At 44.5% G+C, this 13,089-nt stretch overlaps 1 protein-coding gene across 3 annotated transcripts in view; it reads right to left on the reverse strand.

Moving 5' to 3' along the window:
* epha4l (eph receptor A4, like) overlaps positions 1–13,089 on the reverse strand; it is a 56,158-nt gene that overhangs the window by 20,903 nt on the left and 22,166 nt on the right. For all 3 annotated transcript variants that reach the window (XM_084350853.1, XM_084350852.1, XM_084350851.1), the window contains exons 4-5: positions 11,162–11,317; positions 3,944–4,279 (exon numbers count right to left, since the gene is read on the reverse strand). In XM_084350853.1, the coding sequence (XP_084206979.1) occupies positions 3,944–4,279; positions 11,162–11,317 (492 nt within the window). The remainder of the gene's footprint in view (positions 1–3,943; positions 4,280–11,161; positions 11,318–13,089) is intronic.

Below are 13,089 nucleotides of genomic sequence, written 5' to 3' on the forward strand. Positions count from 1 at the left end.
TTAAACAATTAGATGGCGGCCATTTGTATCCCTCCGATCAATCTTACCCGGCAGCAAGAGCCAATTTGAAGGCCCTCCTGGGGCTGAGCGAGGACGCTCTGTCTCAGTAAGAAAACCCCTGAGGGGTCACAGGCCTCCGTTCCCTCATGGTAATCCACACATCCATCTTTCCTCCAAAGATGACAGATATGGCAATTTAATCATGTTTGCCTCCTCTTGTTGCATTTTTATTTTTCCCTCGACTAACGTGAGGATAAAGATGAGTGATTTTCTGAGCGGTCCCTTCTGAGGCTCCCTATGTGCGACGCCAAGGTTAGAACAGCTCAAATGCAAAATAGGTGATCCATCAAGGCCAAGTTTTATGATTTGTTGAGGATAAATTAGTGAGAGGAATGTTTCAAAGACAGAAAAATGTAAAATATTGGACAACCATGCAATGTACAGAGCTGATGCAAGACGAAACCTGGCGTATTTATCCTGAATAGAGAGGAGTTTAACCTGAGGCTGTGACTTGGGCAGACCATGCTAGACAAGCTGGCACCTCTGTAGATGAATTTAAATATGTGGGGCAGATCTGTAATTTCTTACTGCCTCCTGAACGCGTGGGTTAAAGACGCTGCTGGAATAATAAGTGTTAGATGCAATGAATATTCAGATCTCATTTCAGAATTGTGAGCTCCAAAAAAACTCTTTCACAGCCTGCAACACTTACACACACACACACCAACACAGACACAAACACACCGCAACACAAAGGGCCTCATTACACAAACAGAAAGATAGAAATTCACATAGAAAAACACACCTAGTCCCATTATCTCACACAGACAGTAAAAAACTCAATCACACCAGATATGCATGCATTATAATGAGTGAAACCTGGCACAGGCAAATAGAGTTCTGGATTGAGTTTGGTTTAAAAAATCCCCCTCCCGAGACAATAGTGTCCGTTTCTCGCAGACGCTTCTGAGGTTTTCTCTCTGCATGAAGGGAGCAAGTTTGTCTTTGCAACCATGTTCATCACAAGCGTCTGTGTTGCGAGGAGCAGCTGCGGTCGGCTCGAGCATTTGCGCGAATATGTGGTCGATTACAGTTTGACATTAAAAGAGACAGGGGCCGCGGTGCACATGTGGTTGCCAGATTAGAGCCTGGTTGCCAGATTGGAGTCACTGGATTTTGCCGCCGCTAAGGAAAAATAGCCGAGGAGGGAACAGTTTTTCAGGGTGTCAAGAAAATGGCTCCTGCTTACAAGATCCGCCCCCCCTCCCCTCGTCTGTGAAGCCTGCTTCCATCTCCCCGAACGCATTTCCACATGTACGTCTGTCCGATTTGCCAGAGATATGGAAACTCACACACATGTGCGCTGACAGACGTGCCCACACACACACTCGCTCTCATGCACTAATTCACTTTTAGTCACTTAAGCCTGCCAAGTATTTTGTATCGAGACATAAACACCTCTCTCTCTGACTCTCTCTTTCCCTCTTTCTCCTACACACACACACACACACACACACACACACACACACACACACACACAAAGTGCTTGATCCCATAAAGGGGGGAAAAAAACATCCATTTACAGCCAGGGGTCAGTTCAAAGCTTGGACATCCCCCCTCTCTCCCCTCCCTTTCCTCATGCAGTCCGGGTGAAAGGGTTACACCCCGGCCGATTTACGACAGTGGAATTGTTCATGGTGAGACGTGGAATCTGACCTCTTCTTACACACACAAAAATGCATGCTTGGTCACAGATGCATGCACATGCAATCAACAGCACTCATGGACTCATTGTTGTCTTCCAGCATATTTCACCTTCATCCATTTTCCTCTCACAAAAAAAAAACAAAACATAAGCACTCCTCCCTTCCAACCTGCCTACCTCACTCCTTCCTCTCTAGCCGAAATTTGAACTTTTATGGAAAGGCGGTGGCGGGGGTGTCTTTTCCACAGCACTTATAAATCCTAATAAATCTATCATAATAAATGTGTAATCCACGGTGTCTGGATGAGGGTAGGCGATACAGAGAGAGGGACAGCCACAGATGACTGGCTGGATTACCAGCGGCTGAAACCAGAGCTTCCAAAGCCCCTACCAAGCATTAGCAGGACGAAATCCAATCAGTCTGGAGCTATTCTCTTGAACACGCACACACACACGCACCACAAATTAGTAGAGACGTGCACGCCCCGGAGACACATAGAGGGCATTGTTTAGGAGGCAAATGTTGATCATCTCCGTCCATGAGCGTACAAACATTCTGCGTCGCACATTTTCTCGCTTTTAGCCAAGCATGCGGTCAGTTCTGCACATGTGCATACGTACACACATGCTCACCATAATAGAGCTTCCAGCTGCAAGCGTCATGTAACTAATCCTGGGGAACAGTTGTGAAACATGCACCAGTGACGAGCCAAAGGCAACATCATCTATATCTTACAACTTGAAGTCAGCAGATTAGCCTCGAGCAACCTCAGGGGGACATCGATGTGTGGGTGTGTTATCTGTCTCTGTATGAATCCACGTGTGAGAGCGTGCACTTTGGAGTTTTTGGTGCAGCCGCGCATCAGCGTGTCCAAGCTGACACCATATTACGAGCCCACTGCCTGGACTCCGGGGTGTGCTCCATTACAGCTCCCACACATGCCTGTCTGGCAGGACTCACAGCTCTCCCACAGGCAGCACATCCATTCATCTCTATCTTCCTGACCCCAGCTGATAAATCAAGCCACGGTGCCCTTAAATTGCCAGTCCTAGCCCTATTCAAGATATTCGCCTTTCCCAGGGATAGAAATTAGTGATAAAAAAGACACAAAAAGGCACTTAGCTTGCCACCCAAGAGCAGAGTAGTAAAGAAGACCAGAGTAATGATCGGCTATAAGTGGAGGAGAGCAGGGAGGGATGAAGAGAAAGGGCCAGGGTCGTAAAATCCATTTGCACAACAACCGGTTACAAAATGGCTAAATGACAAAACAACGGGAGGCTTTGAACGCACCCCCAGGCTAGAGGGCTCTTCTCCAGCTCTGAAGGAGAGGCTGTATTCATGGGTGTGTTCTACTAGAATAATTACACACACATACACACACGATCCAGCAGCATTTGTAATGAAGCCTCCACAGATCAATACAACTCATCTAATTCATTAGCTCGAGAGCTAAATATAGCCCTTTGCCCCTATCTTCAGCCTAGGCTTCTCGCGCCTAATTATGCAAAACTCAAGTGAAATATTGTGGAAAATGATTTCCCACTGCAGATGATCCATCATCCTCCTCAGTAATCATCCAGCCTTCACCCAAATTATTTACAGCTTTAATAAACATGTTTTGACACGCAGATTGCCACCCAAAAAAAGTTCTTCAAGCGCTCAGTGTAACTTGTGCTCTGCATCAAATATAAGCCGCCACAGACAACTACAAAGCTTCTCTACCACCATGCACTCCTTCCTTTACATAGTCACACAGACAAAGTCAGAAACTAACTTGGATTTGCAGGCAAACCACTGGAGAGCTGCTAAATTTAGTCAAATACTGCACGATGAGCGTGATCATTTGATGAGCTCAAAGGCTCCAGGACTGCTACTGAATGGACCTTGAGGTGAAACTGTACATGTGATTTGCACATTGGGGTCCATCATGACATGTTCAATATGGTTAAAAAATATATTGGTATGTCAATATATCGGGCCGATCAGTGTTCCCCACTTCCAGTCAGATTGACATAACACTTATTTACTCTTGAACAAAATCAATGCTACACTCGTGGGAAGCCTTTAGCCTTCTTTGATGTAACACCTCTGGTTAGCTATTGGATTTCCACATAAAATATGATCCAACAAAAGCAGCACTTAAGGATTTCCAGTATTGGTCCAGCGTGACTTCCTTTATCTGTCCACTTTCCCAACCTGAATCACCCACTCACTCAAACCATCATTGGTTTTCTTACCGGCCTGGTTGGTGGTGACGGTCACGGACACTGCCTGTTCCGGTCCGGGGCTTTGAGGCGAGACTCCATTCACTGCCCACACCTCGAAGGTGTAGTTGGTGTGGGCCTGCAGCTCGTTGATGGACACCCTGGTTCCCTTCAAGCTCAGCTGCTGGGGACTGAAGTGGATGCCGTTGCCGCAGGGCTGACAGCGCCGACCGTCGGGTCCGCAGCGCTTACACACCACATTGTATGTCAAGTCCTGGCGTCCTCCTGTGCTCCGGGGCGGGCTCCACTCCAGGTTTACAGAGGTCTCGTTGACATTGGAGATGAGGTGGACAGGCGCTGACGGAGGGCCTTTGGATGAGGACGAAAGGGGAAAGAGCTGATGTTATTACCAGTGGTGGTTAGGAGCCAAAGTACACAGTTACACTGACATTCATAATGGTTACTACTGAACAATGGTGTAAAAGGAGAATTTCTATCATCACATGAAACACTAAATTCAACAAATTGGTGATTTTAATATTTACAATAAGATTGCAAAAAGTCTCCACTGGGTCGGGTAATTGATTCTTTCTGTACATAAATACATATAACAAAGATGTAAATGTATGTGTGTAATTGACTGGGTAGTCCCTTTATTGAGAGCTGAGGCTTCTTGAATTCCCTTTTAATGTCCCGTCCATTACAGCGAGGGAGGATCCAATTTCACCTCAGTTAATTCAGCACGTTAACTGAAATCCAATAGCCCGGCAGATTTCTTTCCCATTCATATGTCGAATCAGCTGGAGGTGGCAGAGCGCCCGAGCCTGCTGCTAACAGAGGGGCTTTATGGCACCCACTCAATAACTTTAGACCAAGTTTGCTTTGGACCCTGTTATTAACTACCTGCTTTGATGTAAAGCTGCTGTAGTCTTACATGAGCAGCGGCTCCAGGGAAATGTGACACAAACTCCACTGCTCATCAATCCCAATTTACATGTCAGCTCTATTGTAATTAATGTGTTTTTTTGCGTTGCTTTCAAACATAAGCGACGGTAATTGACTTAACTCTCCCGCTCTCTCTCTCTCTCTCTCTCTCCCCCCGTCTCTGCTTTCCCTGTCTCGCTCGCTCTCTCTCTGACTAATGAAGCGCACGCGAGCGGGCTGGGGGGATCGATGCAGGGTGAAATATGAAAGCTAGTCAGTCCACAGACGAATCATTTCGCAACGGAAATTAATTATCAGTGTTATTTTTGGAGGAGCGGTGTGGCAATGAGTGATTTCACAGAGACACAGAGAGCGGCAGAGGGGACAGTGTGTGCGGAGCGTGTGGTGCTCGCCCGGAGGAGGAATAAGTGCGCTCTTGTGCGAGAGTGTTGCCGTATTAATGGAGACGTGGAAGTACAATTTCATCCGGGATGCATGCGTCTTCACAAGGCGGTCATAGTGTATGTGTAGCATTAGTCTGGCAGATAGCGGTGAATGAGCGAATGTGGAGGGGAGGAAGCTATGGCTGTGAGGAAGGAGATGAAGAAGGACAGAAGGGGAAGACAAACACCGTCTGTTCATGAGGAAGCAGAAAGCCACTGATTAGTATGGAGGGAGCAGGTTTGGATGGAGGGAGGGAGGGATTGAGGGAGGGCCAGAAATGGGTGTTGGCGGGTGAGGAGGGGTATCTGTTGACTGAAAATCACCTAAAGGGGCTCTGACAGCACAAGACAGAAGGGGTGAGATGAGAAGATGCAGGGTACATTGTGTTAATATTAGCATCACCAGACACAGACTTCGATGGAAACCTATTAATAAATTCTCATTAAAAACTATGATAAAGCACGGCCCCCCTCATCCTTTTCCCCGTTTTTCTCCTCCTCACCCACATTTCCTCCCTCGCTCTTTCACCTCATTCTCCCTGTTAGCTTCTCAGACAATGGGAACAAGTTACAGATGGGGTTTCTAAATTAAGGTGCCTACACCCAACCGTCATTATAATAGGGCCTTTGTCAGTGTGCTAGGTTCAACTAACCTCTGCTCCCTTTCAATACCCAATAATGTGCTGTCTCAGATGCGCCATAAAGTCATTACTTGGCTGTTATCTGGACGCACGGCGTCATAAACTTAACAGGACAAAGGCAATATTAATGTCACCAGGCAGTGTCTGAGATGCGTGTGCTATTGTTCTTCTGTTCTTGTCCTCACAAGGGTGAAAAAGATGAAAATGTGCTTCCAATCCAGGAGATTTGTTATTTCTCACTTGCAGACTTGAATAAAGGAGGTTTGGGGTAATAAAGTAATACAATCACAGTTTGGGAAATACACTTACTCTCTCGCTGGGATTTAAATGAGATCAATACAACTCTAACGCTTGTATGCTAACTATGGAGCTGGAGCCAGGAGACGGTTAGCCTAGCTTAGCTTAGGCAGAGGTAAATACTTAACACATTTAACAAAGAAGATATAATCTGTTCATTAGTGAGCTTTAGAGGAGTTGGTAGGCAGATTTGTATTTACTTTGGCCAGAGCCAGGCTGACTAAATCCGACCTTCTTCTAGCATTTTATGCTAGGCTAAGCTAACGCAGCCTGGCTCCAGCTTCAGTTAGTATACAGACAGTGGTGGAGAGTGGTACTGATCATATGGATAATGCTACATGATGAGCATGATCATTTAATAAAACTCTACTTTTAATATTTATTTTCTTTAAGTCATCTTCTGAAAGTAATAGTAGCCTATGTCCTAAAAATGTACAAAGATGTTTGAGTATGTGTGATGGTGTGTGTGTGTCATCACCTCAGGATTATTTTTGTTTGTTTGTTGCTATGGAAAGAGTTTCAACAGCACTATATAACTTTATGACTGTATAAAGTCTTAAACACATTCCAGTGCATGTCAGTGTTCCCCCCCGCATTCCACACACACACGCGCGCGCGCGCACACACACACAAACTACCTTCGGCTGTACCTGTCGCTCTCCTAGAATGCACCAGTGGGAGCAAGGGAGCGTGGGAGAGCCGTCGGCTGTGACTGACACTCGGTAATTAATCCTGGGAGAGAGAACGACGGGGGGAGACGGCAGCGCAACGCTCGCACAACCTTTGTACAACGTTAGCTCAACATGGCCTTAAAATTCATACTCCTTACGGGCGGAGTCCAGAGGGAGACTTACAAAGTTTCTCGTGCAGAAAGTTGCTGATTTCTTTCCCCCTCTCCTTTTCCGTTCGTTTACAGCCTTGCAATTTGCTATGGGCTTTATTTATTTCTTTCCCAGCGCTCCTTCGCTTCCATCGCTCCCTTCTTTAATCTGTCTTTCTCATTTTTACTCCACTCCCAATTCTTCATCTTTCCTCTCTGCACGGTCTTTCCTTCCTCCCCCCTCTTCTCCTTCTTCCATCCCTCTCTCCTGATGTCTCTTTCTATCAGTAATTGTTAGCCGAGTGTTGCGCAGGGCCGAGGTAGAGCGCAGGCTAAATTGGCCATAACATCGACCCCGCTATTACCATCCGGCTGGGATTCATTCAATGCCCCCTCGAGTCCTCCACGACCTGCGTTCATTCCTCACTCCGTCCCTCCCTCTTCCTCTACCACACTGCTAAGAAAACTGGGGAAAATCTGAGAAACACATCAAGGGCCAGCAGAAACCCCAAAATGGAGAACACCCCCTCCTTTTGACCTGAACGCAGTGGAGTAACCAGCTCCCACGGGTGTCTGTCCCTGGTCCTCATTACTGCCCTGTGGTCTTTGTGTGTGTATTTATACTCACCCACATGTATTCATGTGTTTTTGCATTGAATATATTTTGATGCTAAACTTTATGCTTATAAATAACTAAGCTGGGGATGTTTTCAACCTGCTGGCTCTATGAAAACAATTTAGTGTTGTGTGTTAAAATAATAACTTAAATATCTGGCTTTGTATTAGACGGACTATATGCTAAAAGTTGCAGGTATCAGGGCTTAATAATCTTGACAAAAAAGTGAGATTTTATTTTTTTTAAATGGTTTACAAAGACATAAAGAAGCAGTAACACAAAAAAAAGAAAGAAAACGTTGACAAGCCAGGAAACACAGACACAAGACGAGAAACATAAAAATAAAACACAAAAAAGTGCTAAAAAAAAGGCTGTTACAGGAAATATAACTATTAAACTAATTAATCCTGCCAGTTTCCTCTGGCAGATCCGAATGAAAATCCAATCGCTTGCCTCCCAAAGTGTGGGAGGCAAGCGATTCAATTGGCTCCGGGTTTCTAATCTGGAAAGCGAGTGTTTCGATCGCATGTATCACACATTAAACGGCGTTCAAAGGAACAATTGCTGCAAAAGAGCAAAGTTGCAGGAACGGCGCTGACACAGAATGCGGCAGCAGATACAGGCCTGCACACAGACTGTCACACAATGACGGAATTACACAACATCCAGTTTTAATCATCATCTTGCATCGCTAGACTCCGAGCTAAGAGAGGGGAAAAGCGTTTTCAATTACCGATACACACTCACACACACACACACACGCACGCACACCAATTACCAGAGATGCTGGCTCTTTCCCAGCCTGACCTTCAGCGAGGCAAACTGGGAAACGACTTTAAGAGATTTTTTTTTTTCCTTCATCTGCTCGGTTCGTGACTCTGACTTGGTTTTTAAGAGAAAGAGAGAGAGCGAAAACAAAATGTGGATGGGGAGTAATGTGTGAGTGACAGCTGTAATTACAGAGCTCTAACATGTGGGTGAGAAGTAAAAAAAAATGTATGAGGAAGGAAAACAGCAGACGACAGACAGGGTGGGAGTTCAAAGATCAAATGTTGACCGGCTGACGAGGCGGGGCAAAGGTCGGTGAGAGAGTCCAGCTAATGTTCAGTTCCTGGCTGCAGAGTCAGGAACGTAGCGGAGATGGCAGGGCAGGCTCCAGTAAAGTAAGCCAAGTAATGAGCTTTGACAGCTGTTGCTCGCAGCAGCCACACTCAAATGCCACAGTGACTAACAGGACAATGGGGATGAGCGCAAAGCTCATTCATTAAATGAGTAACTCAATATATTAGTGACGTGACAAAATGGTGAGACTGGAGACGTGTGACCAAGTAGTGAGTCTCATTTAAATCCTTACTTTAAATCTGTAATGTCACAAAAAAATATTTGTTTGTTAAATGTTAAAAAACTAGAAACCTTCGGGCTGCGTTCCTGTTCCACTGCTGCTTTCTTGAAAATAGATTTTTAAGGCTCTTGGATAAATAAACTAATAAATTAAACACAGGTGAAAATTGTATTAAAGAATAAATACAACAACATTTCAGGTGAAAATCACATTTAAAAATATAGTTTGTGACACTGTTTCAACACCGGTGTGATTATTTTTTAAATTCTGAGAATTTGCAGTAAAAATGGAGTAATAATGAAAATGGTTAACCTTATTTATTGGTTCTGAAGACCATGAACTCCCACATTGCTGACATGCCTGAGAACAACGTATTGTTGCAGGGCTGCAGCTTATTTTAATTAATAATTAATAAAAAATTCTCAATGAATTGATTACTGGTTTAGTCTATAAAACATCACAACGTCATGGTGATATCATCAAATGTCTTACTTTGCCCCAAAACCTACAGATCGATTCGCTTGATTTAATGTCAGGCAAGCCAAAGCTGCAACTTCTTAAAAGCCAGAACCATTAAGTATTTGGCATCATTGCTTGAAAGGATTTATCAATAACTAAAATCATTGAACTTATAAATTAACCAACTTACTGTAACTGCTCTACAGTGTTGCTCTTGGACATATTTTCAAATGACCAAATACCAATTTTGGTACTTTCTATTGGCAGTTTATAGGAAATGAAACCAACGAGTTATGATGACTGAAGTTACAAAAGTTTTCCCATTTGCAACCTTTTTTTAGCGTTGGGAGAGAAAAAATATCTCACAATCAGCACTTTGCAACAGAAAAATACCCAAAAATCAACAATCAAGGACACTGCAGATTACCATCTTGTTCAAGTTCCACATTTTCATTCATTCCTGATCATGAAGATACGACACAACAGAGCATGTTTATGATCTTGCACAGATACCGTACGGCAGGGGAATAATTAGAGGCCGTCCGGTGTTGTTGCTGCTCATACAGTTAAGTGTTAAGGAGAGGTCGGGCTGCTCATCTGATTAAATAAACTGCTCTGCTGAGTGATGAATCCACAGGAACTTGACAGATCATTTGGGCCTAAAGTCAAGCCAACTATGAGCTCAGCAACTTAACAGATGTTTTGGTTCTTAAAGATTGTTTTATGACACGCACTCACTCATACACAAACGTCTGTCGAATGCAAGCATGGATGCTGTTATTTTCCTGGGAAATTAGAGTGCAGGGATTTAAGTGTAATGCGGGTTTTTTTCTGTTTGTTCTGTCTTTGTGTGTATTTCTGCCAGTATGAACTCCCAGCGCCATGACTCAGACAAAGAATGAGCTCTAAAAAGGAAGAGGTGTCATTAGGCGGCAGGATTGTTAACAATATTTGTTATCACAGTCATGGTGAGTCAGGGAGGGGGGATAGGAAGAGCCAATGTGACAGCGGTTGACTCATACAGCTGGATGGAGCAAAGTGGAGAGTGAGAAATAAAAATCTAACTTTCCTCAGCTCGAAGCAGTCCTGTATATTCTTTCTCCTTGGCACCTTACCCCCTTTTCTCTATCACAACATCTTATTCATTCTCTGCAGACATCTCCAGTTTTCCATTTGCCCTTGTTTATTCCACCTTTTTTCGTCACCTCCCTGCGTCTCCGCTAACATTTTATCTCTATTTGTCTTCTCTCCAGCGTTCTCGCCCCCCTTTGCTGTTTTCCAATCTCTCGGTGGAAGACTGAATCTGGGATGCGGCGGTTTATACCCTCATTAGTTCTCTGTCACCATGACTGATCACTAAGTACCACCTGGAATCAAAAGACACCTATTAAACCAGCCGCCGCCTGCTTTATGTGTGTGCAGAGAGACTGTCTCTGTGTGTGAGGGGGTAATTCAGGTTGACATTGCATGAGAGAGAGAAGGAGAGAGAGAGAATCGTGACCATGTTTAGGCAAAACCAATCACTCTGTTTACGCGCTACGTGTTTTTTTTTCCATAACTACATTGTGTAAATAATACAGTATACATATCTTAAGCTGTTAACAAATCACTGTAAATCACAGCCCGCCATGGCTTACTGCTCAATCATAGTATATCATGTATTCCTATGCATTAAATGTACTGTATGCATTACAGGTGGGTGTACTTACGGGTGCAGGGCATGGACGCTGGGTCCGTTTCGGAGCGAAAGTATCCCTTGTCGCAGACGCAGGAGGTGGATCCCTCCCTGACGGAGTAGCTGTGTAGCGGACACTTGGCACAGGCGCCGTCAGTAGCCAGAGCGCGGTAGTAACCAATCTTACAGGCTGGAAAGAAAGCAAAGACAGAGGAGGGTAGGTTTAGTTATATGTGACATCAACAGGCAATACCAGCTGTACTGTTTTAACATGAGATACACGTATATCACCTAAAACACCTTTGAACTAGAGAGGAGCGTTCTAGAGACAAGACTGCCATGCTCATGCTGGCAGCTCTATAATTAGGCAAATCAGTCCCTCTAGATAAATGCTAACATCAGCATACTAGCCTGCTCACAAAGGCAATGCTGATGTTTAGCAGCTGTACTGTTTATAGATTTAAAGGTCCCATAGTTAGCTCATTTTCAGGTTCAAATTTTTATTTTGTGCGCCTACTGGTCATCTCTCTCAGGCCTCAGCAGGCGCTGGCTAGTGTTTGCTAAATGAAAAATCACGACATCAACAAAGTCATTAGGATGCATCCTCCGAGGACAATGAACATTCAAAATAACACGGAAATCCATCACACAACTGCATATTTTATTCAGGAAAGTAGTTTAGCCGAGAGTGAATGACTGAGCAACACACATTGCCATCTCTAATAAAAATTTGTAAGCTACATTAAGAATGAATATCACAAATGAAGCTGATTTTGGAGGCTGCCTCAGGCTTTGGTAATAAGGAGATGTTGCCGTAGCATTGCACTTGACATCAAATAATTGTTTTTCAATGGAGGAGAAGAAGAGAACTCTGTGATCTTGCCCATTTCCCTCTAATCAGCAACAAGAAAACAATGTCGCTCCCGGAGGCTTCTACTTCCCTCTCCAATCCTCCCTCCCTTTGTCTTCATCTTCCATCTTCAACTCTTTCTCCCCTTTCTCCTTTCTCACGAACCTGCATTCTATTATCAAAAACAACAGGAGTAAAGGGTGCTATATTTCCTCTGACAAAACGACAAGCTCAAATAACTGCCTCTTGTATTTCTCACAAATTTAAGCTATGCTCTATTGGCGTGATTTGGATCCACAATGAAACCAGAGCCGTTGGCATTTCAGACCATTTAACAAACAAATGCCACCACACTTGGCACACCAGGTGCTCTGTCACTCTCACCAGACTGTTTTCACTCTGTGGGGCACAACACATACACACACCTACACACACACACACACACACACACCTCAATCCGAAATGGTAACCTAAGTGACACTTTTCCTACTTTTGGCGACACAGTGCTCGCCTTTCCTTTGAGTGACAGTTTGATTGGAGGGCTCGTGTTTCAAGGAGTTTCTCCCTCATCTATCCGTTTCTATAATGGCCGGGGAAGCCTAGCGGAGTTATATTTCACCCTGTGAGCGCTGAACCAGAAGAGGAGGACAAAAGAACAATTCTCTGAGAGGTGCAGTGCAGACAGTCGCGACACCGATTGGACCAAATAACCTGTCAATCAATGAGGCTGCCGTGTGCTTGGCAGTGGGCGGCGAATGGCATTGGGGCCGGAGGGTCGGTGGCAGAGTGGGCGGTGTGTGTGTGTGTGTGTGTCTGTCTTGTTATGATGTAAAAAGACCCACTGGAGACAGAAGGGTAAATTCATACCGAATATAAATCAGATAATTACACACTTAAAGTCTGAAGGGGTAAAGAGATCCCCCCCTTCACACACACACACACACACACACACACACACACACACACACACACAGAGTCTCGCTGTATGCAACCCAGATCTAAAAGTGCATTTGAAAAGCATTATTTCAATACCACACTCATAAATACATCAGGGGATCATACATACAAAAGAACAGTCATATAAACAAACTCCCACATGTGTTCACCACACT

This window comes from Pagrus pagrus (assembly GCF_965226575.1).
Source record: "Pagrus pagrus genome assembly, chromosome: 4".
Taxonomy (NCBI): domain Eukaryota; kingdom Metazoa; phylum Chordata; class Actinopteri; order Spariformes; family Sparidae; genus Pagrus; species Pagrus pagrus.